This window comes from Lytechinus pictus, chromosome 6, assembly GCF_037042905.1.
Source record: "Lytechinus pictus isolate F3 Inbred chromosome 6, Lp3.0, whole genome shotgun sequence".
Lineage (NCBI taxonomy): Eukaryota > Metazoa > Echinodermata > Echinoidea > Temnopleuroida > Toxopneustidae > Lytechinus > Lytechinus pictus.
In genome coordinates this window covers 25,231,457-25,259,312 of record NC_087250.1, presented here as the reverse complement: position 1 = coordinate 25,259,312, position 27,856 = coordinate 25,231,457, and the positions used below count along the sequence as shown (strand labels likewise).

Here is a 27,856-nt window from a genome sequence, read left to right as displayed (position 1 = left end):
AGTGTGCACTTGACTTAACCCTTATAAACTGGGGGGGGGGTCAATTTTAATTTACCCCCCCCCCCCCAATATATGTTGGTTTGAAATAGCCCAGTTAAGATAGGGCTAAATGAACACACTGATGACGTCACCCACTCACTATTTCTTTTGTATTCTATTACATGAAATATGAAAAATTATAATTTTCTTCTCATTGTCCGCTGAAACAAATTTGTATTCTTCAGGTGGAATTACCATTATTTTAACAGTTAATGGTTATTTAAGTCAAAGTTGGTCCTTATTGTAAAATCTGTAAAAACTGAAACATTGTATAATTCAAACATAAAAAAACAAAAGAAATAGTGGGTGAGGGACATCATTGACTCTCTCATCTGCATATCACCGAGTTGTGCATATAACTGTTTTGTGAAAATAAGCGAAACTTCAAAATGTCGCAAATGTCTTATTTTACATCCGATTTAGATGAAATTTTCAGCGTTATGCTTGTTTTTATTTTTCTCTTCTCAATTTAAATCAAGAATTTTCTGGGGTGGACTTGATTTTTAAATAATAGAAGTCTGACTTGCGCAGATAAGTGTATCACATTGTTTTTCAGAATGTGCAGTAAAAAAAAAAATTGTTTAAAATGCTTCTTGAAATTACAAACCAATGACTGATACAGACAAAAGTGCAATGCCCTTAAGGGTTACTATATTATCCAATTTAATTTTCTACACACCAAAATAAGTGCATAGCGCCCATATTCTGATGTCAGGCTGAAATTGGTTTAAAGTTGAAATTATGAGAAGCCAAAAACAATTTTATTCTGTGTACATTTTTCTTATTTTCATTGAGTTTTTTTTATCCATGTCAGAATGATAAAGAAAAATTTATTATTTAGAGTGCCAAATGTGCAGGCAAATTCACCCTCTTTTCCTAGCCTAGGGAGTTGCGTCATGATTGGCTTTATAGTTGATCAAAATCAAGACCAGGGGCCCTGTTTCATAAAGGATTTGCAACTGTTTTAACTTTGCCATCATGGCAACCACCATGGTAACCTTGATTCTGATTGGCTGCTGAGCCCTGTTTCAATGGTAGTTGCCATTATGACAAAGTTACAACAGTTGCAAGTCCTTTATGAAACGGACCCCAGATTTTGATTAAAATCCTTCAAGAAAAGCTTTATACAATAGAATTCTTTCTAGTCTTAAGAACCTCAAAATAATTTCAAACCACAAGGTATTTTCCCCCTCCTTTGACAATTTTGTTTTTGCTATCTGTGCATGATCCAAGCATCCTTCCTGATATCGACCCTTATCATGTGACCCTTGGTTGACCAATCAGAATCCGTGGCAGCAGACATTCCTTCAGTGACATAATCATGTGACCACTCATAACCAATCAGACGGTGCAAAAGAACACTTTCCACGCGTCTCTATGTGGATGGCTCCTTTACACAGAAGAGTCTAATACTGCTCATACATAGTCCAAGGTCATGTGATTGATCATGTGACTGATTGCTCTGGTCTCAGGTGACTACCATCCTTTTCCCAGAATTCAATGGCTTCATTGACAAGAACTTCAGCATTGTCCAATGGCATCTGTGTAAAGAGAAAGAAAAGAAACAACAAAAATCTAAATTTTACAAGCTTTACCTTTCAGTGTGTCCACTTTTTTTCATGTTCTGTCAAAATCTTCACAATCTATGCAGATGAAGCATTTTTTTCTAACTGAAATTATTTAGTATGAAATGAACTGTAATATGTGGAACATGAATATTGATTAATATAATCATCATTTATCAATATGATTTCAGTTTATTGTACACTGCAGGAGTCACTGTTTGCAAGGAACATACTCCCTCCTTCTTTCTATGATTAGTTCGTTTCTGATGTGGAATATAAAGCAAATAATCACTTTTTTATTTCAGTGAATGAAACGACTATCGCTTCCTCAGTGATGTGAAAGTACACAGAAAAAAAATAAACACGGGTTTCGGAAATGCTCAAAATAGCACAGGAAAATCATAAAGAATCCCCTATATTCCCATTCACTACAATGCTAAACCTTATCCAATGTTGCAGAGTTAGGCAATCTGTTGATTGGTTGAAAATCAAGTTACGCATGATTTTTAAAGTTGCGATTGATTGCAACTCTTTCTGCAACGGGCTGGTGTGAAAAGCAGCCCCACAAAATAAAATATCAATTTTTTGCCCGAAGTAGATCAACACCTCAATTGGGCTTTTAACACCAACACTAGCACCTACACCCAACTTGGAATCAGCCAGTGTCTTAATTCTCACCTGGTGTAGATATTGAGATACAAGATCTGCCGTCCCTATTCCCATTAGAGTCTTACGATGTGTTAAGAGCTGCGTGAGAGCCACGTATATCAGGACCCGACTAGCTCCTCCTAGTACACGATCCCAAACACTGAGGGCAGCAAACAGAATTATCAAACCATTAGAGTTACAATTCAAACATTTCACAATAGCTATGTAGATGAGTGAGTATTTAACTTCTATAGCATTCGATATTAACGTAGCCCCATCAAGTCAGGGGAGGGGGGGGGGCAAAAACACCCCCTCAACATTTTCCTGATAAACCTGTAACGTGATAATATCGTGTCGTGTCATTTCATTATTTTTTTCCTTAAAATCTCACACAATTTTTAAGACCAAATTCGTGACGTGGGGGTACGCAGTTTTTGAGTTACGAAACATGTCAGACCCAAAATAAATTGCTCAAAACGTGGTTTCATGTACGCATCCAATGTACGGTAAATTCTGTATGTAGCCAAAATTCATAAAAAATTATGTACATGTATCATTATTTTTATTTCTACAGATTAGAAGCAATAGATTTCATGTCATTTATGACTGAAATAGTGTTGCCGACGATTTCCATCGAAAAAAACAATGAAAATAATTAAGTAAAAAAAAACAAGGAAATACATAAGAAAAAAAAAAAAAAGGAAAAACATAAGGAAAAAATGTTGATATTGCAATTTTTTTATATAAATTTGAAAATAATCCGAAGAAAAGTGTACAAACCAGAAACTAGCAGCTTTGGGGCAATATTTAAAGATTTACCATGGAGCTATGTAATAGCTATATGGATTTACAGTCAAATTATGATTTTATGCATTAATTAGCATAATTAATTAATCAAAAATAAATTTAAATAATTTGGTACAATTGACATCTGAATTGTGGAGATTACGTCATCGGTGACATGCGTGCCAATTTTGTCGTGATTGCACGATCAACAGCCAAAATCAAGGGGGGGAGGGCTGTTCTTGCCCCCACCCATGCAATTTCAAAATAAATTTTGAAAATAGCCTATGCTACATAAAAAAGGGGTTCACCTGGATGATTATGACTATAGTCATCATTAGTGGAGCAATTAAGTGAACAATTAGCTTTTCAAAAAACTCTTGGGTGATTCGTGTCTGACCTAAAGGTTTGCAATTATGATTACAACATTAGCTGCAAGGAAGAAAAAATATTTTTACATCTTGAATGAAATCAAACAATCCCTTTAATGTAATATGGGCCCAGTTTCATAAAGACTTGTTATAAACAAATGCACAATTTCTTTAACAAATTTACCACCAGCCAATCAGATTGAAGGTATTTTAGCTTTAACAGCTATTGCAAGTTTTATGAAATCGGCCCATGGGCCGGTATTCAATTGAAAGTATTGATTTTGTAAGCATTTTACTTAGCCTTTAATAGACTTGGCTAGCAAAATTACTTATCAAGTTCATATTCAGATCACGGATAAGTACTTAACAAATGAGCTAACTCGCTCCCTATTTAAATTATCAACATCTTCAAACACTTACCGCTTTAATGCATCTGTGGGGAGTACTCCAGCATAAAGTGCGTTGAACCAGGAAGAATATGGAAGTTTCTCCAGACTATTAATGATTAGCAGATGATTGTACAACTCTGGGTCCTCCTTCTTTAGAATAGTCTTGAATGTACTTGGCTACAATAAAGGAGAAATAAAAAAAATATGTAAAGGAAAGTCTATAAAGAATGATATTATGAAAATGCTATCAACTTTGTTTATCAAAATTATTTTACAAAATCATGATCATTACAAGATCATTTTACAACATTGTGGTCATTAGAATCACCGTCAACATCATCATCATCCTCATCATCATCATCATCACCCCCATTACTATCAAAATCAGCATCAGCATCACCATTACCATAACCACCATCATCATCACTATCATCATCACCATCATCATCATCATGATCATCATCACCATCATCATCACCATCATCATCATCACCATCACCATCACGATCATCATCACCATCACTATCATCACCATCATCATCACTATCGTTACCATGATCATTATGATCATCATCACCATCACTATCATTACCATGATCATCATCATCATTATCATCATCATTATCACTATTCTTACCATGATCATGATCATCATCGTCATCAATACTACCATCATTCCTCCTCAAGCTACGGTACATCAAGCTACATTTCAAGGTTTACACCATTTTCGAACACTGTCCTCCTCCTCCTTCTCTGTGCCCTCATCTCATCCCAACCACTTACCATGATCCTAATCTGATCCTTCATCTTGCGGCCGAGCCTGAAGACGCATACAGCCGTCCAGTAGGACTCTAAGTCATCTTCATCATTCATCTCAATCGATGCGGTTGCTATGGTGACAAACAGGTCATGCTCATCATTTTCTGGCTGCAATAGAAAGAAACAAGAGGGTTAAACAAGGCTCTATACTAACTTTTTTTTCTTTGTGGCCAGTTCAGGCCACCAAAAACATCACACTTCATTTTTTGGTTGCCCTGTAATGAATTTTGTTTGCCTGAAAAAAAAAGAAAAATATACAAATTGAAATTCAATGATTTTTTTCAAACCCGTATTATTTAAAAGCCTGTTATACGTACTGAAAATATAGCTTTAGCAATATACAGACCTGCCAACCTCTGGGAATGAACAAGTGTATTCTGTGAAAAAAAAGAGTGTATTTTCTCCCCAAAAAGTGTATTTCATAATAAAATGTGTGGCGCACTCGCTCATGCAGATGAAAAAAAAAAATTAATTATGTGTATATCTCACCCTGGTTTTAACGAAATGATTGGAAAAAAAAACATGTTACCAAAAATTGCATTGATCTAATAACTATATTTGTGTAAGTTTTATGAAATAGAGACATATAGAGATGATATTTCTAAATAAATTATGATTTTGTTTAAAAAAAAAAATAATAATAATAATTAAATTTTTTTTTTTTTTTACAAAAACATATTTTTTAAAGAAAACACGTACTGCCGTATTTTGGTTCCAAAAACGTACTGGTTGGCAGGTCTGAATATACCCTGCTTTTGTTTCACACGTAACTAAAGTTTAAAAAACATTAAGAATTTGAATAATTATATCAAATAATCACACAGTCAACATGCAACACATGCACCCCACCACCACCACGGTCTAAGCAGATGCGATCTACAGTTTACAAGAGTGTCGCTAAGGCGAGCACATAATACATGTACGCCTGCCTGTAACGTGGAAAGTGGAGTTATTGGTCAAGCAAGAAAAGTGGAAGGCGGCGACTTCACCTTTGACCTCAAAATCAATAGGCTTCCTGGGATCCATCCTAGTATCATACACACCAAATTATATGAGCCTAGGTTATTAACCAAAGTTATCATGTTTACAAGGAAAAGTTAACGGACGGACAGACAGACGGATGGACACCGAGCGTGATACTGTAATACGTCATTGGGGGCAGTTACACAGAGCCTACATGTAGTTCATTTGTGTGCTTAATTGGTACAATAATTAATGTAATCAATATTGAAAATCAGCACTATGATTAATGGCTACGCTTTGTGTTATGGTGCATCACGTACATGTAGGGCACTCTAACAAGGCAAAATGGACATTTGCACAGCAAGGGTACCCTTTTCTTAACTTGAACATTGGCTCTTCTGTAATATATTCAGGGTCAAATTTGGGTATGTTTGATCAGATCTTGCACAGTATGAAACTATACCATTTTTTTTCTCCTTGTCGGAATCTTCTAGAGTCTTCTCCTTTCAACATTAAACTAGATTTTGTTTTAATAAATGTAAAGTCAAGTATCCAGACAAAAATTATATTTATTGAAATTTCAAAATTTCTATACACTCACAAGTTTCTCATCCTCCAGCGGCAGCCTTCCTTCCTCCAATAAGAACATCTTGAGAAAGCAAAGGCTCATGGGAGTTTCCTCGTTGATTGATGACATGACCTTTAACCCCCGATGAAGGTCATTGAACTGTTCTGTCCGTTGCTGCCAGACGAAATCATGGATGCTTGGGTGTGGAGGTAGGATGCCTAGGAAAGCAAAGGGGAGAGAATAGGTGAGCATTTAAAGAAAAGTTACAATTCAACTGATACTCATGAAATATGGTCATTATTCTTTCTCAAACAGGGTACCTTTATTTGGAATAAGCTCCCTCAAAATATGAAACTGTGCAAAACTCTACAAAGCTTCATAAGACATTTGAAAATCCATTTAATGCAGAAAGTGTAAAACCTATATCAAAACCGATATAGATTCAATTATATTCACGTTATATTTGTTTTGGAATTCCCGACTGCATTTGTTTTTATTGTGTTGTTTTGTGTTAATTTCAGGATCATTAATTCAGAAATTAGTTCTTTTCTGTGATCTTTCCACTAGTCTTGTAAATATTCTCACCTATAAGGTATTTCATTTGAAATAGTCATATTTCTTGATCTTTATGTTTTTTTTATTAAGATTGTAGTAAATAAAATTTCAATTTCAATTTCAATTTCAAGGTCAGTGATTTTTACTGTTATAAGCTACTGTAAATCCATGCATCTGATTGGCTGAAAGTAAATTAGCCAATGAAAATCACTGAGAGTCATTACAAGTATAGTGCTCGTGCCGCTATTCCAATTCGTTATTAGATTATATGACTGTGTTTGCCTTAAAGCAGTTGATGTGAAAGACGCAACTTGATTTTTGATTTACATATTTTGGAAAAAACTTTTTTGTGAATTTAAACATGAAAAGATATTTCCATCAGATTCCCACCCAAAGAATATACATGTACAGTATCTTGGTCTACTTTTTTTCACACAAATATCAAATCACTCCTCAATCATGGAATGGTCTAAAAGATAACAGAATACTTGTCACAGCTTTCTCTTTTCCAATCACTAAAGAGGGTGCCACATGGACATGTATACTGAATCTCAGAAAAAAAATGACAAAGATTGAAAGAACAATGGTTAAAAAAAGTTCAATGGCCTCTACACACGTTATAAGATTGGCAAGTTAGTACCGGTAAGCCTATATTTATTGACCCTTCAGACTAGCATGGGCAGGTAGGGGGGACCAATGGCTGGAAACAAGCAAAAAAAAAAAAAAAAAAAAAAAAAAGAAGGTTATCACCAAAATCTTAAGGTCATTTTAACCCAAATCAATTTAACAAGCAAAAAAAAAAAGGTTTTAACCCCGTTTCCACCAAAAAATGTAAGGTCATTTACGTCCAAAATACATGTATTATTTTGATTGTGAATGATGTATTTTTCTCCATCATAACAGACCAAAAAAATAGTACTATATTGTGTCCCCCCTACTATGCAGACTAGAGCAAGTAAATGCCAGTTGTTGTAACATTTTATAGTACTGACACTGCCAACATTGACCTTTGAACTTACCCAAGATAAGCTTCCAGACCAGTGGTCTAAACATAGCGGGGACAGAGAACCTTGCACAGAATGTACCAAGCTTGTCAATGTCTGAAATTAAGGATGAACATGTAGATTAGGGAAGTTATTAAATCATTTATCTACAACCAAATTATGGCAATAATTGGTGAACAGCAAACTTTTAGAAAAAAAGAAAACAAACACAATCTGGTAATAGGAAGAGTGGGAGAGAGGATGAGGGGGATTCGACTGGGGGAGAAAATAATATCAAACTAGACAGAATTATGCAGTTATTAAGAAGGGGGAGATATAACAAGTTAAATGCAAGGAGGGAGAAAGAGAGTGATAAGAGGGGAGATACTGAAAAAGAACAAGAGCAGGGAATTATTTTCCTGGTATCCGTCACAATTTGCTCCACATTTTTGAAAGACTGCTATGCATATCTGTATAGCATATTTTTACATAGGACTGTAATAGTTGAGAGCTTTTCTCTTTATGACCAAAAATGTTATGCAACTTTGTAAAGCAAAATTATTCCCTGAAGAGTGAAGGATACAGTACTAATTAAAAATCTACATACAAGAACTCATGTTCAATTGTAAGTGATTTACACTGATAGCTGTTATAAGCTACTGAAATCCATCCATCTGATTGGCTGAAAGCAAATTTGTCAGTGAAATGGAATGAAAAGATGTTCCCTGAAATGAATGAGTTTTTACCAATGAGGTCATCACTCAACTAGCATCTCATGAAGCTACTTGTGAGTGATCCCCACTGATGTTCGTTATAAACTACTGATATCCTTGCTTCTGATTGGCTAAAACCATAGTCATGAGTGAAAATGATTGAAAAGATGTTTCATGAAGAGTACCCTAATTAATACCAATAATGTGTAGCATGAGCAATATCAATAAGCCTGTTCACGGTTGTAAACCGCGCACGAGCAGAAAAAAGTCATTTGAGATGAACCATGAAGGTGGATTTCAAATTCACTGACATAGGCATTTGTGATTTGATGATTATTCATGTATTCCTTTCAAAATATTTATCACATCCAAGCTGAAGAGTAATAAATAGGGCCTTCATAATCACTGGTATTTGACAGTAGCCTAAACAATAGTCAAATGTGCCAAAGGCAGACAATAAAACAGATTTCCAAACTTTATCCCTGATGTACTATTCTAGTCATCTGGTCTATACAATGCCTTTTGTTCTTAGAATTTGAATACTCTACCGGTAAAGCTTACGCAACATTTACATTTGAAAATGATAGTGCTTATCCTAATGAAAAATCATAAAGGTCATCGGAGAAACGTTGATCATGAGCTAACCGTGAACTGGCTTATTATCATGAAGCAACTTGTGAGTGATCCCACTGATATTTGTTATAAACTACTGAAATCCTTGCACTTGATTGGTCGAAATCAAAAGTCATTAGTGAAAATCACTGACAGGATGCCTCATGAAATGAACCCCGCTTCTTACCGACAGGGTCTTCACTAAGGAGAATCTCCAAAGATTTCTTCTCTTCCACTCCCCGGAATCCAACCTTCTCGTAGTAGTGAGACCGGAAGTTTCTCCTTTCGGTCATCTTGAAAGCTTTCCTGATCCAAACTGCTTAAGAAGGTTTATACTTTTGGCACCACTCGGTCTATCTCAATCTACATGTATTGAAAGATGAATGAGTCTTCTTCAATTCTATAACTTCTGTTTTTTTAAATTTACTTCAAGCTTTTGTTCTTTTAACTTTACTCAGGATCAAATCATTTTCTTGTTCTTTTGATCAACATAAAGTTAAACATAAATTCTTGGAACCTCTGACAAGCTTCACAGCAACAGAAGAACCATTTTACACTGTTAGTCCAATGAAAGATTCAATCTTCTATAGATGATGATAGTCAATTCTTTTCAGGGTGAGTGAATCAATATTCTTTCTCTTCCTAAAATGCAATGATTTCCAAGCGATGCTTTAAATGATAGTAGTGTTCTTTTCCCCCCTCTGATTCATTTCTTGTAGGAATGTTTTTCAGTGAATTTCTCTATCAAATTTGTTCATCCATGTGTGATGATAATAAAAGATGTATTCCTTCCAATGATTACAAAAGATACCTGATGTTAAAAATTTGTAATTTTTCCTTGTCATTAATATTGATGATTCTTCATTAACTTCAAAGTTCAAACAATATAAATTGCAATGGGATACGTTTTCCTATTGTTTACTTGAAAACTAAACTGGGTAATAATGCCCAATATCAGCAATCATCACAGAAAAAAGATCTTCCGAATCTGAGTTCATCCGTCTCCAGAGGGCCTCCTGTATGTAAGACTGAAAAAGAGAAGTGCTGGTCGCCTCCTTGCGATACAGATCACTCTTGCTCTTATAACGACGTCTGATCAGCTTCCAAAGCTCTGTCTCTTCAATGTCATAAAATGATGATGCTAGATGGGGATAGTCTGCTTTCAAGTCTAAAGTGACAGAGTAATCAGAAGAAAAGGTGATTAGCTCTTCAGGTACTACTGGGTGATTGGTAGCGGCTACATTTTCAAAGGGTCTACCAATGAGGATCGTGCCAGGTTCAATAAACTGGCGTAAAACCAAGGCAACTGCAGCAGGCTGGCACGTATCGATCGGAACCACGAAATAGCGATCCGTTCCACTCTCTATCCCCAGCACGACCCAGTAAGTTTCCTGTATCCTGTTGCGTAAATGGGTGAAGTTTAAAATGTCAAAGTAGACAACAATTCCTTCAAGAGTGTCCTCGTGCAACCCTCCGATGTGATGTGGAGTATCGAGAACTTTACGAGCACAAATCTCGCGGATGAACGCGAACCAATCGACAATGGTATGGCGCTGCTTTATGCAAAGCTGATCTTGGACGACTTCGTGCCTTGTTTTTAGAGTCCATAGATTGATCAGCTGAAGGATCGTTGGCAAACTGAGATGACTTCCAGCAAAGAAAGACCCTTCTCTCAAACTCTTCTTGAAGTTGCACGGATTGCACGTCCAGTTGTATTTGTCTGTTCGGTCTCTTCGCGGTTGAAAAGTGCAATTCTGACTGCACTTCGGACAAATGTATGTGTTCGAAATCAATCTTCTTTTGGCAAGCCACTGTAAACAAGTTAAAAGGTCACTGCACACCTCACTTAATATCTCCCACTTGGCACTTGATTCATTCTGTTGAATCGATGTGATCGGTTCAGGGTGCACAGGCTCACGTCGGATCTCCGCCTCACTCAAAATTTCAGAAGTGTGAACGATGGAAGTAAACCGTGGTTTTTGATGTTTAACGATAAGATTTCCTTCAGATATCTGGTCCTCCTCTGGCACTATAGAATACTCTTCGCTTCTGAACCCTGGAACTGCATCATCCATATTCTGTTCCCCGAAATTACAGAGCAGTGACTCTTCAGGTTGCCTATTCCATTACACGAATTTGCACTAGTGGGGCACATGCACAATGGAAAATGACGTGACTGAAGTTGAGAAATAAGTTTTAGTGGTACACTGTGGTACTGTACAGTATCTTTCAAAGAGGAAACTTGTTTTTGGAAAGTTCACCCTAAATAAATAGCGGAAAGCTGGAAACGAAATAATATTTTGACGAACACTTTATTTCCTGAGGCTGAAGGCTGATTATAATCACGTGAATGATCACATGATCACAGGATCACAGCTGCGCTGTGCTGGGTATATGGTATATATACGATACGGTATACGGTACACACTGCACTGGCGAGGAAAAGTGCAAAGTTTCTGCAGGAAATTAATTCCCGCATCCAATAAAAACTTTCTTCCTTTTAACAACACTTCGTAATTCGGTCCAGTGAAGCGCAAAAATATAGTGAAGTGTCAACCAAAGAAAAAAACAAGGATATTGTCGCAAATAAAGATAAAGTGGAAAGGTCCAAATCCAAGCGAGCTCTGGCAAAAGGCAAAAAAGTGACGGCTGCTGCCGCCGAATCTGAGCGGAGGCTGCCCACAGCTGCCTCCGGCTTCGGCTGAGCTTGGTTGGAGCTGACTCACTATACACTTAAACTAATTTACGTGCAGATTACCCGCTGGAGCTGGAGACTGAGGGACTGACGACTTGCCTGCCCCTGCCGTCGCCGTCGCCACTAGTCAAACATTAAGAAATTAGACTTGGAAGTTGAAACATTTTCTTTACGCCGTGTCTGACTTGTGAGCCGATACTGAAAAAGTGATGGCACGTCAAGGGGAATGTGGAATCAAGTACAATATTTTAAATGAGCCTATCTCACTCTCAGCTCTGAAACTTGCAACAGAATTACAGAGATGTATCATGAAGTAAGTTCCCAAGGGCAAGGGCAGAAAATTCATGTCCTTTTGTTCTCAAAATTATCTTCATCGACAAAGATAATCATTCAATATCATCACCAAAATAGAATATCGTATATATATTTTTCAATCACTTTCATAAAGCGCTATACTATCTCTAGTAATAGTATTAGGAGTGGGCTATACATGGCATGGGTCAAAAATACTTTTTTTGTAATTTCAATATGACAACAGTTTTTTTTAATTCCTTGTAATGTATCTCAACATGAAACAACAATATTTTTTGTCTCGGGTCCGAGAAAAAAGTGTGCCGGGCCAAAATCCAAAATGGCCGCCAAAACCCCCAAAATCACAGTTTTGGCCACAACTTTATTATTTGGTGGTCAATTTCTCTGGTTTTGGTGTCTATTCATATGTTTTGGGGGGCAGGCAATTTGTTTTTCCTATAATTAGTACTTTTAAACCATTATTTGTAGAGTTAAAAGGTAATTATACCTAAATGTTCCCATTTTTGTAGCCTTTTTTCAGCCAAAAAGTGGGTTTTATCATCCTGGGGTTCTGGGATATTAGATGGTACGAGGTCAACAATAGCAAGCAGCTTCATATAGCTATATTGCTTTTATTCCTCCACATTGGGTTCCACTTTGGGTTCATTACAATGAATGATGATACTAGTAGGAGTGGGCTATAAATGGGTGATTTGTAAATATTTGAGTGATGAGTTAAACCCTGGATGTAAATGTATGTTTGATTACTGGTTTCAGCAACTGGGTGGTATAAAAGTTATTATGAATTGTAAATATAATATTAAAAACAAATGTTTTTTAGAAAACAGGATGCCTTATTTCTATTATAACTTGATATCAACGTTTTTCTTATTAAAAAGGTATAACTATTCAAGAAATATTCAAGCAGATATACAGGATAATTATCAAAAAGAAATGATTTGGCTAAATAAAGATATCTTATACAAAGGAAAAATGTTATTTTATATGAATTGGATAAACTCTGATATTTTGTTTGTGGGGGATTTAATGGATGATAAGGGTTTTCTACCTATAGATAAGATTAGCGCTAAAATAGTAGTTAAGGACGGAAGGTGGTACAGTCAGTATGCTCGTATACGACAGGCTATTGAGTTATGTGGCAACATGACTCTTTTTTCTAATACAAGTTTATTACAAAAGAAGTATTCGGAATTTAGATCCAATGTTAATGTATATAATGATATTGGATTGGATGATAGTATTATTTCATTAAGTAAATTGACAGTTAGGAAAATATATTATGAATTGATCCAAATAAAAACTGAAGAATCTAGAGCAGAGGAATTTTGGTGTAATACCTTAGTATTTGACTGTTTACCAATTTGGACAGATGTTTGGTTATTTAAGTTAAAGTTAGTTAAGGACAATGTACTGGTCAATTTTAATTTTAAGTTCATGTATAATATTTTGGCAACACCAGCTAACCTTTTTAGATGGAAATTAAAAGAAAATGACCAATGTTTTTACTGTGATCAAAAAGGTGATTGCAGTCATATGTTTTTATCTTGTAACATAATGATAATATTTTGGAAAAAAGTTGAAGAAAATGTACAGAAATATATTTTGCCAAATTTTCATTTCCAGCCATGTCATATATTATCAGGAATTTCATTTAGATCAAAAGAAAAAAATGATGTAGATATAATTTTGAATTATGCTTTATATACCATTTATAAATGTTTCGCTGGAAAAGAATCTAAAAGGAAAATAACGATTCAAAGGCTGTTTAATATTTTGTTATATCGTTTACAGATAGAAGAAAATGTGAAATCCAGAAAACCATGTATTTCCCTCCAGAAATGGAGGCAAATGTTAGCACTGTGAATATATTTTGTTTAATGAATAAAGAAGACCAGCAATGGTTATTTTACAAAAAAAAAAAAAATCATTCATTGTAATCGTCATTGTCCTCATCACCACCTCCATTATGACCATGGCTGCATTGATAATTTGATATCACCATCATCATCACCTCCATTGCCATTTATCATCGTCATTATCATCATCACCACCATTATCAGCATCATTATCACCACCATCATTATGACCTTTACCATCATCATCATTTATTACATGTATCACCATAATCATCGTCATTATAAACATCACCACCACCAAAATCATATATTATTGTCATGCATTGATTATCATCATCATCATGATCTTCATGATAATCATCATCATCATCATCATGATCATCATCACCACCATTATCATGACCATCATCATTTATTACATGTATCACCATAATCATCGTCATTATAAACATCACCACCACCACCACCAAAATCATTATCATTGTCATGCATTGATTATCATCATCATCACCACCATCATTATCATGACCATCATCATTTATTACATCTATCACCATAATCATCGTCATTATAAACATCACCACCACCAAAATCATTATTATTGTCATGCTTTGATTATCATCATCACCACCATCATCATGATCTTCATGATAATCATCATGATGATCATCACCACCACCATCATGACCATCATTTATTACATGTATCACCATAATCATCGTCATTATAAACATCACCACCACCACCACCAAAATCATTATCATTGTCATGCATTGATTATCATCATTATCATCATCACCAAAATCATTATCGTCATGCATTGATTATTATAATTATCGATCATCACCATGAAAGACATGATCTTCATGATCATCATCATCACCACCATCATGATCTTCATGATAATCATCATGATCATCAACACCACCAAAATCATTATTATTGTCATGCATTGATCATTATCTTCACCATGCATGTCAGTCACCACATTGTGATCATCATTTTCATTCCTGTGTATGCTGATAATTTAAAAATTCATTTTAGGATTCATAAGGTTTTTGTCATATGAATCATTTCATTGAACTATACTAGATCTAATCATCTACTTTCAATCTTTCCCTTTTCCCGATATCCTGTCTTTTTTAGAATCAAAGCTCTGTGTATGTCAGAAGATGGCTCTGGTGTGGATTATTTCAAACTGGGTCGGAGTGACCTTTTCTTAGACTTTACAGCGAAAACAAGAGAGCTAAGCAGCATTGACCTTCGACCCTTGACCTCGGATCAGAGGAAGGCTTTCTTTATCAGTATCCTTTGTGCAGAATGAGAAATTACAGGGAGTTCTTAAAGTATACATCCAAAGAAAATTCACGATTTGTGATGATTATAGACAAATTATATATGAATGGAAAGGTCTTGTCTTTTTATACACAAATATGTCACTAAAAAGTCTTATTGATGTCGTGGAAATGCAAGAAATGAAATTATTAGAGACCATTCTAAGCCCCCCAGCCGCCCCCAGACCGATGAGTTCACGCAGTGAAAACAGTCGAGAATAATGACGTCACACAATAATCGAGCTCATCATCCCTCTGACTCTGTGCATAATACACTGAATCACCTTACTGACCTCTTCAATATCTTCCGAATTTACCGTTTTCTTCATGTAATGTGACATCCGAATTCTGTTTTCGACAACTTCAGACTATAAGGGAACCAGAACTGTGTTATTTTGCCCGTTTTTTATTGAATTGTGAACTGGAAAGATCGATTTTGTCCACTCGACAGTCTTCGTTGTGTTGCTCTACTAACTATTGAAAAACTCCAAGCTGCACGGTCCCATTCACTTGCTCCCGATGCATGTTGCAGGCTACGCTGTTTGATCCAGTCAAAAGTCAAGGTAAGCATGTTTGGAAACTGTACTTGTTCTGACAATGCATTCAGGTCAGATGACAGATACAGATCTGATATAAGTTTAGAATCATGCATTTTGGCATAACTACTATTAAAATTAAAAAGTTTTTATTTTAGAAATAATGTTTTTGCACAATTCCACCCAAGGGTTCATTACATGCCGCCACGCACAGAAAAATCAAGCCATAGAAGTCGTGTGTTGTGGACCCAAGAAGTGAGATCCCAGACGCCTCCAGGCTAAGCACGCGCAACCCACTAGTTAGAAATCCACTGCCAAATGCGGTTCGTGGTGCGAGGTTAGTATACTTAATACGTGTGAGTGGCACAATTCCAGCAGATTTTTTCTTCAGATTTCTAAAACTGGTCAGGACTCAGGCAGGCGATTAAATTATTTAGGAGCACTGAGTGGTATGGACCATGGCTGAAAATCTGCTGTTTCAGAGGAATGTTTAAGTTTTTATTATACACAGAATTACACACCATGATGCCGATGTCATGAAGCCAGACAAATTTTCAGCAGTGATTACCCTGATTCCTGGCCAAAATCACTCACACGTATTGCGAGGTTAGTATTAGTATACTACTAGTACGTATTGCGAGGTTAGTATTAGTATACTAACCACGAACCGCGTTTGGCAGTGGATTTCTAACTAGTGGGTCGCGCGTGCTGGGATCTCACTTCTTGGGTCCACGACTTCTATGGCTTGAATTTTCTGTGCGCGGCGGCATGTAATGAACCCTTGGGTGGGCCAAAATTAGAGTCTGGTGTTTCTTTCTGATTAGAGTGTTGCTGCATATATGTATGCGTAATGCCTTCAACAATGAAGATAAATGCAATCTTTGTAATGACACAGAGACTCAGAGAGCACCGTACCTCAAGTGATGTTCGTGTAGTCTCCACTTCACTACTGGAGTACTGCTACAGCCTACACTACGCTACACACCTACCCGGGTAGGTGTGGCGTACATGTGCGGTAGTGTAGCGGTAGTGAAGTGGAGTGGGGCCTACACAAACATCACTTGAGGTAGAGCACCAGTGTTCTGAGTGGAACTTTTCAGGTGTCTAAACCTACTATCATTTGTTGTTGACCGGGAATTACATGCCATCGCACGTCATCAATCATCACGATAATTAAATTCATACTTTGATTTGATTATTTAAACTATTTCTTTTTTTCTCTCTTCTACACACAGATCTGCACAATTGCTGACTCTGGTGACTTCTGGTCTCGGCTTGCTACCTCAATCTGGGAGATTCCATCATGTCCTTTTACTATGATTTGGATATAGCCATTTTTTTCTTCACTCTTTCCAGGACCTACGGTTTGCAAGTTGTAGACTGATAATGATACAAAAGAAAAAAATTCTTTATCAATCTTGGAAACAATTTTGAGCACAGTTTTGGAGAGAACTAAGAAATTTGACTTGGACAGGAATACAGCTTGTCAAAAATAATAACACACAATTTAAAACGAAAGAACAATTTTAATGTTACTAGGGCATTTTGCGAGAAATGTTATACTCAATCACACGTCCCAAATCAAGGGTAAGTCCTTTGATTAAACATGTAGTTGAATTGCGATTGCAACTCGACCTTATTAGTTATATTACGCTTGAATTTGAATTTAAGACTTACGCTTGATTTGCAATTGAACATAAGTTTCTTGCAGTGCCCCATAATTATGTTTTGTTATCAGATATTTAACGTGCTGATTTTTCTCGAAAGGTATAATATATTTGTCCTTTTAAACGGTATTTGAATATGGGTACGCCTTTTATTTGTTTTCCACAATATTTATTGCATGTATGAACAGAAGTGAAATATTTATTGTGAAGCACTGTGAATGTTGTGTGATGGTTTATCATTTTTGTTATAAGACTGAAAGCCTGGTGGATGTGAGGAAGTGGCCTGGATGAAAAAAAAGTGAACATATGTGTCCAATTACTGATTTGCATATTCTAAGACAATTTTGTTTCTGGATAAATTTTGCTATGCATTCCCTACATTAAGAGTAAAGGAGAAGTCCACGCAATCAAAAATTCATTTGAATTTAAAGAAAAATAACAAGATATTGCAGGAAATTTCATTAAAAATTTGATTCAAATTTATATAATTACTATTTTAACAGTTCCGTAAATATAACCTATTGTGATCAGATGAAGAGTTTCCTATCGTCAAATCTGCAAAGAATAAAAAACAAAATGCCACAAAAAATAGAAACGAATGTGATGTGAGTGACAACTCTAATTTGCATATCATTGTTTTGTGTATATGACTGTTTTGAGTAAAAACAACAAGGGAAATCACTCTATTCAAATAATTTTTAGTTGATGTGGACTTGACTTTTAACTCTACCCCTCCCATCCCAAATAAGAGTAGAAATAATCTAATCAAGAACTTGAAAATCAAAAGCAGCAATTAAGAAGCAAGATTTGATAAATACAGGTCTGAATAGAATTTCACAAGAAAATAAAAAGAGAAAAAAAAGATGGGTAGGGACGGGGAAGGAATAAAAAAAAAATACCCAGAAAAAAAAAATCCGAGTTTCGAACCAGGGTCCTCGCACATGACAAAACTAGGGCCAACGCATTTGGCCACAGACCATAGCCCTAACAGGAAGGCATTTTTAAGATAAATGAAAGAAAGTCCGCTCGCCGCTGTTTCCTAATAATGCTTCGGCAATTCAACTGCAATTTCAGTAATTTCGCGATGGATATTGCCGTGTTTTTTTTGTGCTTCCTGACTTTGCTACTTAATGAAATTTCATAATTTTTGTTCAGTCATAAAGAAGAATGTCTATGCTTTATATTGACTATAACATTAATGTGACGCAAGTGTGATTTCTACGTGAAAATATGCTTTCTTTATTCACATATATTTCTTGAAAAAAAAAAAAAAATTAAGCTAAATATCGGTTACCAAAATACGTTAAATGTGCACTTTTTTTCACTGTTCAGTAAATTCAAACTTTTATCTATATAACAAGACCAATCTTAAGAGGAATAAACAATTCTAAGAGCAAAAAACGCTGATTGGAAAGATCGTCACTAATGGGCTGCTGTCAACTCAGCTGCTCACTGCTCATTGTGTGACGTCACTCAGCTGGAGCTCGCAAGAGGACCGGTGGAAGGCAGAAATATGGCATGAAAATAAATCATTTTTGAGAGCTGATTTCTGCAATCTCTGATCACTATTTTGAAAAGTGAAGTTATATATCTGATTAGTAATACTTCCCCTTTACAATGATGACCACATAAAGTCATTATAAAATACTTTTGATTCTTTGGATGTCTCCTTTAAAAGGAAATGTCTAAAAAAATAATGTGAAAAATAGCCATGTCATTTATAATCTGTTGGTTAATATTTTTAGATTAAAGAAAAAGAACATCCAGATACACAAATTGAAAATGATATCAACATGAACTAGTATGTGAGTTATGATCATAAAAAAGATAAATAAGTCTCACATTGATGTGCGGTATATTTTTGTAATTAGTGAATCTGATCCAGGAGGTCAATTTGAAAATAATATGGTTGTTTAGATAGGCCTATATTAGATGAGAATTTGTGTTATCGTATGACTTAAAGTCAGTCATAAGCTTTTGTAAAGGGTTGGTACTGCTACAAATTAAGTATTTTGTGATAGCCGATTTTACATACTAGGACTGTATGTGCGTAAAGTTTCATTTAGGGCTTTCTCTTTTGACCAAAAAAATCCCTCAAGATTTCCTCTGTTATTGAACATTTCAAATCGTCCCTCAAAACTCACTAATTTCAGCAGATGTGTAGTAACTAACTTAATTTGATGAACCTGCACTAACGAATGTTCTTTTTTTTAAACAGAAATATAGTGCAATATAAATGTTGTGGATCATCAACATTTCTTTCAAATATATTTTTTCTTTGACTTGTACATTCTCAGACATCTACAATGCACTAACCATTCATGCTTTAGCTGTCCAACCAGAACTACCTAGAACTGTTCTTGAAGTCCAGGACTTTTGGAAGACCAGTTCCTACCTCATTGCTGGACAGGTCTATTCCCTGGATGATATAGAACATGGCATTTTGAGAAGTTAGTCTCTCTTCTTCTTCTGCTTCTTCTTCTTCTTCTTCTCCTCCTACTCCTCCTCCTCTTCTTCTTTTCTTTTATTTTTCATTGATGGAATAAACACATAATTACAGAATCAAGACTATAATTGCAAATATAGTTAACAATTACACAAAGAAGCAGATGTTTTAAAAGAGAGAAGGGTATTTAAACCATTGGAATCAATGTAGAGGAAGTTTGTTTTAAGAATTAACTCTCGACTGGTTTCCAGCTGCTCATCAAGGAAATCATGGAAAATTATTATTATTTTTTATTTTCAGTCAGGGCAAAGTCAGGGAATTTGATTTTTTCTGACTAGAAATGAAGAGAAAAGTACAAAACTGTGGTGTTTTATATTGCAATAGTTCACCTAATATACCTTCAACTACCACAACCTCCAGTTAACTTCTGGCAGGAGTAGTTTGGAGGGTCAACTACTGATGATGAATTACTGATTCGTCTACTGCCAACTTGTCACATCACATTGTCTTCCTTCAATTTAATAGTTTAATGCCATTCCATCCATCACTATTTTGTTTTTAAGCCATTTGGTCTAAAAACCATTTGGTCCTATGACCATTTTGTCTCGTAACCAGTTGGTCTTTTGTCCATTGTCTGTTCAATCATCTCACCCAATTGACACTTAGTCCAATTAGACCAAATGGACTATATGGCTATTGGACCAACTGGTTATTTAACGAAATGGTGAGTGGACGAAATGGCAAGTAGACCATGTGGGTAGTGGACAAACTGATGGTAGACCAAATGATAGCAGATGAGTTGGCCATTGGATGGATTGGCATTAGTTGGACCAATTTGAAATAACCCCTACCAATTACCAACAACTGCAATTTGCATAGATAACATGTGAAACTGGAAGTTGAAATAATTGTCATGGATTCTTTTTTTTTTATACATGTAGGAACCCTGCATGATGAAAGTTTACTAGCTAAAATCCGAATTCTGACCCAATCAACTTTTTTCAGACCTTAACTTATTTTTTTCATTTTTAGTAGGTTTGAGCCACACAGTAGATGAGAATTCAGTTTGCTTCAAGATCTAAAAGAGAATCTTGAGTTTTCTCTATCCAAGCTCAATCAACCTCCCTGAACCAACCTCCCCCCCCCCCGAATTTATTATTTTCGTTCTGATAATGACTACAAACAATATTAATATTCTCTATGTTCCCTAGTTTGCCGGTTATCTTTGGTTTATATCCACTTACCCAGGTGTCACAAATTGAATTTGGTCTCAAAAGTCTTTTAAGACTTGAAAAGTAAAACGTCAGCAAGCGGCATGGTCTTAAAATTTTCCATGATGGCTTTTTCACAAGAATTATTGAGGTGGGTTATAATGCCGCCCCCCCCCCCCCTTCCCGGGATATTAGTATTCATGAATAGATGAAAATCTCATTGAATGTTATACAAATATACTTTGCCTTGAGAGTTTCTGGTTAAAACTATGGGCAAGAGGTGACTCCAGAATAGTACTATTCACTGAGGGGCGCAGCCCCGAAGTGAATGGTACTATTGGAGGCACCGAGGCCCATAGTTTTAACCAGAAACTCGAGATTATGGCAGAGTATATTTGTTTTATATTTTGGATAAAAAATTTTAACAAAAGGAAAAAACAGAATAATGGCTTACCTTTTATCCTCTCTTGTCACTCTCATGGTCTTATGCTCTTTTTAAAAATCATATCCAATTTTAATGAAATCCAAGTTTTAATAGTCAATGAAAATGTCTGAAAAAGTCAAAGCATAAACTGTAGTCTAAAAACGTAGCCGCGACGTCACGAGTATCGCCCATGGTAAGCACTCAAGCTCTCGTATACCCCGCTGAATGTTGGTGATTTTGATATCACGCGCATCAGGCGTATGGCGCCGTGACGTCATTTCCCCAAATAGTTTTACTATTTGGGGAAATGACGTCACAAAAATGACGTAATTTTCTCAAATAGTATGCCTAGCTGCCAACATTCCAAAAAAGTTGAAAATACACATAATCACGTGAAGCTCTTTTAGCCAATGACCGGAGGATAAATTTTTGATCCAAAATATAATAGTCACTATATATGGAGGTGATGTAAGAGCATAAATGATGATTTTAACAAAGTTGCATAATTTACGAACAAGAAAGATTTACAAGTATTTTGTTTATTTCTGATTGTCAGAAGTTTTTTTTCTTGACAGGGAATAAGCCACACCCTTCCACCAAGAAGAGCTGTTTCCATGACGATGACCCTCGGTTAGCTTACATGGTTGATACCTTGGATGCCAGAATACACTTTGCTCTGAACTGTGGGGCTGAGGTATGATAATGTTGATGAAGAGATACAAGATTATTGTTATCATAATTGTATGTTAGGCATCACCTTTGCGTGCCTGGGAGGCGATTGCAAAATGCAATGCATAATTTCTTTGAAAAGGACACCAAAATTGTATATCTCATTTTTAAGAATGAAAGAAGTAAACAATATTACATTTCATAAATTGTATGAACTTCTTTTTTTGTCAATAAATTTCTTTTATATCTGCCATTTTCTGTTTTAGTCCTGTCCCCCAATCAGTGTATACACAGAGCAGAATCTCGAGAGGGCACTAGACATGGCAGCGAAGAATTATTTAAATCAAGAGATAACAATGGACATTGACTCCAAGCAGGTATGTTGCTATATACCTATTTTAGACCTTGACTTACAAAGAGTTACGATTGACCTGGGCCCCGTCTCACAAAGAGTTGCGATTGATCCAATCAAATTGCAACTATGGAAAGCCAGCAAAGTCAACATATAAAATGTAACTATGTTTATTTAAAAAAAATTCTAGATCTGAATGTATATCCATAAATTCATTGATTTCTTGACAATTTGGTGTGATCTCCTTTGTTTACAAAGGACATTTTGCAAATTTCCTGTAGAAAAAATTATAACACTGATGGATTTCCATAGAGTTACGATTGATTTAAACGATTGATTGGATCAATCGTAACTCTTTGTAAGACGGGACCCTGATTGACCTCAACTGTATGGAAACCCTCAGTCAATGTCATAATTTAATCTACAGGAAATGTGCTCAATGTTCTTTGTAAACAAAAGGAAGCACACTGAATTGTGCATGAATATACAGCGTATCTGGAAAATATCTTGAAAAAACATGCATTTTAGATGTTGCTGGCTCTCCATAGAAGTGATTGATTGGATCGACTCTTTGTAAGACATGGCCCTGATGTTCCATCCTGCCTCCAACAAGCATAGCGCTGAAACTTTCATCAAAATCGGATGTATGGCAGTGTATCCTATTGCCGGACACCTTTATTTCAGTGCTTTAAAAATGACAACTAGAGGAAATACAATCAAGAAAAAATCACACTTGCTATTCCAAATATTATGAAAATTATGAATATGATAAAATTATTTTATATTTACCAACCATTTTCTTTGCATCGCAGTTGCCGCATACCCCTCCACGAAAAACAATTATTTTCGTGCGCGACAAATTACATCATGATTCCGGACGCGCGCCGGACGGGTAAAGATATCCTTGATTATAATGATGTAAGAGCAAATTTGTGTGATTTTTTTCTTCTTATTTCATATCATGAGTAAATTCTAAGTATTATTTGCTTTTTTATATCGAATCTGAGCAGATGTTGGTAATAAATTCGTGTTTGATAACTTATTTTATTTTGTCTTGTTAGCTGCATGTTCCATGGCACTTTCCAATAATAATATGCTCGCGTTCGTATTGTGACGCTCATCAAGTTCTATCGATGCGCTGCCGATTGACGGCTCTACTCACAGTAAACCTTGCGCACGGGTACCTTGAGAACTAGCCATCGACGATCACCCACAATACACCACACCTCATCATTCATTCGAAGGAGTGGACGAGATTGAAATTCGGCAAATCAGGCCCATATTTCCGTTAGAAAATACATCAATTGTTAATACAAAACTATGTTATATGATATTTTAAGCATTTTCTGTCATTTTTAGAGATAATTAGGTAAAAGTTGGATTTTTCGCCTTGTTTTTGCAATCTTGTTCTATGTATTGCTCTGTGAAATTGAATTCCGGAAGTTTTACGGTACGAATTTGTTTTAGAACGCAGTAATACGCGCGTCCGGAATCATAATAGTGTCCGGTAATACACTACGTGACTATAAAATAAGAAAGTTAAAATTTTGTTAAATCTCACAATATATATATATACACATCCTGCTCGGTATGCAAATGAGGAGACTGATGATGCCATCCTCTCACTATTTCTTTTGTATTTTATTATATGAAATCTGAAATATTCTAATTTTCTCCTCATTGTCAAGTGAAACAACGATTAGTTCCTCCCTGAACATGTGGAATTAACGTTGTTTGATACTATATGGTTCAGTCAAGTTGGTCCTTATTGTCAAATCTGTAAAAAATGAAATATTGTATAATTCAAACAATAGAAAACAAAAGAAATAGTGAGTGAGGGTCATCATCGACAGTCCCATGTCACTGAGTTGTGCATATCACTGTTTTGTGAAAAATAAGTGAAATTTAAAAATATCATAACTTTCTTATTTTATATCCGATTTAGATGAAATTTTCAGTGCTATGCTTCTTTGATTTTTCTCTGTCGATTCAAATCAACATTTTTTGGGGGTGGACTTGACCTTTCAGTCTTGAATCCCATAGATCTTTAGACTGTATGTGGCCTCCTTTCAGACAAAAATATGGTAACTTTGGAATTATTGTAACTACCATGATTTGTGATGAATTTTGGGATTTCAAGTTTGTTGTGAAGCCATCTTATTCTCCAAAAATGCAATTTATTCTGTTAATTCATTATTATCTTATCCAGATCAATCTTCCGTCACTCTTAAAATGGTATGGTAGTGATGCGGCCGAAACAGACATTGAAGTTGTAAGGTAAACCATATACCGTATCTCTTTAATACTCGGTGACACGACATTTGCTCCTGCGACAATTGCTCCGGGCTTTACTTCGTCTGAGATTTAGGGTTAGGGTTGCAGTAGGCTTTTATGTTAGGTTTAGGGTACGGTATAGTGTTAAACCTAGGAATGAAGTTGGTCATTTGATTAGTGTGTGGAATTTAGAGCAGAGCAATTGTCACCGGAGCAAATATCAGGGAACCCTCAAATACGTATTCATGTTCTAACTATAGTTCTGTAAAATAAAAACAAATGTTTTAACAAATGTCATCCTTTTGGTTGCATGTATGAAGCCAGTAAGTCACTTTATTGGTGTTTTGTCTCCCCCTTGTGGCCTATTCTGCATCTTTTTAAAGGAAAGGAACCCACACAAAATACCGCCATAATATTACTGTACGCAACTCATATAGTGTTCATTTTTATACTTCACATGTTGCAGCTTTTTTTTGCTTATTTCCCATGGATAGAAGGAAGCTTTTAGGCAACTAATGATAATAATAATAATGATAATTGGTAATTTTATTGTGGTTTTAACATATTAAACAGCTTGCATCCTATGCACTTCAGAAGTTAGAAGAAATAAATTAGAAGCTCTATGTACTATGCGACATTGAGCATTGAGGTTGCTGGAAAAAATTCCTTTTGAGCGAAACTTTGAAGTAACCTACAAAGTTACTTGATATTTCGTGGAATCAGGAAAAGCATTCCATAAACGTGCAGAGGCGTGTGCGGGAAAATGTTTACCGTTCTGAAACTGGCAAAAAGAATTTATTGTCACCAAAAAGTTATCTCCTCTTCACTTTCATCAATTTGATAATTAGGAGGAAAAGGGGGGGGGGTATTCTTTATCCATTGTTCATGCATACCCTGCATTGTGGAATAGTCTCTTTGAAGACATTCAAAGTTGTATCTCTGTCAATTCTTTCAAAATCCTCTCAAAACCTTTTCATTTACTTCTTAATAGATTTGTCACTTTTTAACTCATTTTTAATTCACATTTTCTTAATCGTTATTCACAATGTAGGTGGACCATTCCATTCCTTGACGGGGAGAAGGCAGCACAAGTCCAGGAGCTTATCACAGGGTCAGAGGTCACAGTAGGTTACAGGCCATACAGCTGGAAACTGAACAATATTCAAATAGGAGAGGAGTTTGATGATTCGGGGGAAAGCAAGGAGAAGATAAGCAAGATGTAAATCAGGCGCGGAGATGCATGATGTCTTGCATATTTCTGATACATATTTTTGATCCCAGGTTTTTTATATATTCTTATTTTCTAACTCACTCTATTTATTTTCTGTTTAATTCTGTGTTTTTCTACGATTTTGAACAATAATAGAAAACCAATGAATAATAATTATTACTTATACAGTGCATTTCCCTTAAGGCCCAAAGTGCTTACAATGAAAATAATTACAAGAAATTATATAATGCTAGTACTATGGTACTGCAAAATATGGAAGAGATGGGTTTTTAATGCCTTTCTGAAAATTCCTTTTGATGGGGACTGTCTTATTATAAGAAAGAGGCAAATCATTCATGTATTGTAAGTTCTTTTTATCAGTAGTTACAGCATTTTCCTAACAATATCATAGTATTTTTTAAAAAGTTGATTCATGATTTTTGTCTTTTGTATAATTCTGGTTTTTGTTATAAATTGAATATTCCACCTTTGAGCTGCCTGTTTTTGTTGGTTTTATTCAATTAAGTGATCTTCAAGTCGGGGGGGGGGGGGGGGGGAGGGAGACCACACAATAGAATATTCCCACTGATCAATAAGTTTGCTGCTTGAGATACACCAGTGTGTAAATTGTGAAATAAGCCTGCATCATTTGCATGTGATCTGCCCAAGTCAAAATCTATGGCCCGAATTCACAAAGGTGGTTTTTAAAACCATCGGTTGAACCCATGGTTTAATGCAGATTTCCTGTATAAATTACGCTTATTTACCGAGTATATTAAAAACTGTCCAATACTGATGGATGCTTTTGTCACAGTGCGCAAAATTGATGCCTGTTGTCATGGTTAAGTACGCTATTTTATTCATGAGTCCACTGTTTGGTGAGTGGACTCTGAAATCAAAACAGTAGGCGTCAATTTGGCGCACTGTGACAAAAGGGGCATCAGCATAGGACATTTTTTATACACGTGCCCGATACGTGCCAAATTAAGCATAATCTATACAGGAAATCTGCCTAAACCATGGGTTCAACCGATGGTTTTTAAAAACCACCTTGTGAATTCGGTCCTGTATGTATGTGAGATAAACAAAACGATTACATGAAATTGTATTTTTGTACACCAGATGATATATATTGATATAAAGAAAATAAATATGATTTATGAAGGAAGTTCTTGAAGTCTCGAGTGCCTTTTATTTTCAGATGCAATATACAGTGCGCCCCAGAAAAAAGGAAACCGGCATTCCCATGTCCTTCTCCTTCAAAGGCAAACAAATTATGATATGTTAGTTACATGTAGATCATAAAATTCAGTTATTCCTCTATATTTTTATACCTAGTATAAGAACACTTCATGCATTAATGAGCAAGAGGAATTTTAAATTTAGTGTCAAAAGGAGATTGTGCTTAAAATTGGACAGGATTGGTTCATGATACAATAACTGCTCATTTGCATTTATTTTGCATTTTTTGTTGAGTTTCTCTGTTCTCTGAAATAAGAGTGGATTCAGATTCACTCGTGAGTTTCTGCCCTAACCATTTTCGGTATGCCTCAATATTCTTTTTAATCTGCCATGCGTGAAGGGTTTGCAAAGCTAAGCTTTTGATCTCAATTTACAGATGAGATTCCACTATAACCTAGCCTATCCGATATGCGTCAGGCTAGTGGGCGAAGCTGCGCCCTCGCCTGACGGTCTCCTTCACGCGATCAGTAACTTGCCCACTAGCCTGGCGCATATCAGATAGGCCAACTCTCACCCTAATTGTCAAATTTATAGTAATTTTTTTTTCAAATTGTTAAGTTTATCTATGAAAACAGGTTTCTTTTTTGTGTGAGACAGACTGTATATGCTGTAATTATCTT

At 35.7% G+C, this 27,856-nt stretch overlaps 2 protein-coding genes across 5 annotated transcripts; one reads left to right on the top strand and one right to left on the bottom strand.

Moving 5' to 3' along the window:
* Nucleotides 1-55: 55 nt before the first annotated feature.
* Nucleotides 56-11,676, bottom strand: LOC129263642 (TBC1 domain family member 7-like). Of its 3 annotated transcripts, none has more exons than XM_064101271.1 (8): nucleotides 9,931-11,676; nucleotides 9,196-9,371; nucleotides 7,720-7,800; nucleotides 6,179-6,363; nucleotides 4,579-4,722; nucleotides 3,827-3,972; nucleotides 2,283-2,412; nucleotides 56-1,580 (listed from the first exon to the last, which is right to left on the bottom strand). In XM_064101271.1, exons 2-8 carry the CDS (start codon nucleotides 9,299-9,301, stop codon nucleotides 1,485-1,487), a joined length of 888 nt encoding a protein of 295 aa, XP_063957341.1. In that variant the 5' UTR covers nucleotides 9,302-9,371; nucleotides 9,931-11,676; the 3' UTR covers nucleotides 56-1,484. The 3 variants fall into 3 exon arrangements, with proteins under 3 accessions (XP_063957341.1, XP_063957342.1, XP_063957340.1); XM_064101272.1 differs by having other exon boundaries at nucleotides 9,196-9,397; nucleotides 11,433-11,625; XM_064101270.1 differs by lacking the exons at nucleotides 56-1,580; nucleotides 2,283-2,412; nucleotides 3,827-3,972; ... (1 more) ...; nucleotides 6,179-6,363; nucleotides 7,720-7,800 and having other exon boundaries at nucleotides 9,295-9,371; nucleotides 9,931-11,179.
* On the top strand, nucleotides 11,416-27,162 carry LOC129263643 (uncharacterized). Of its 2 annotated transcripts, XM_064101273.1 has the most exons (8): nucleotides 11,416-12,016; nucleotides 15,018-15,768; nucleotides 16,977-17,328; nucleotides 19,706-19,858; nucleotides 22,065-22,183; nucleotides 22,425-22,535; nucleotides 24,720-24,787; nucleotides 25,836-26,097. In XM_064101273.1, exons 3-8 carry the CDS (start codon nucleotides 17,271-17,273, stop codon nucleotides 26,005-26,007), a joined length of 681 nt encoding a protein of 226 aa, XP_063957343.1. In that variant the 5' UTR covers nucleotides 11,416-12,016; nucleotides 15,018-15,768; nucleotides 16,977-17,270; the 3' UTR covers nucleotides 26,008-26,097. The 2 variants fall into 2 exon arrangements, with proteins under 2 accessions (XP_063957343.1, XP_054757520.2); XM_054901545.2 differs by lacking the exon at nucleotides 16,977-17,328 and having other exon boundaries at nucleotides 11,419-12,016; nucleotides 15,018-15,175; nucleotides 25,836-27,162.
* Nucleotides 27,163-27,856: the final 694 nt, after the last annotated feature.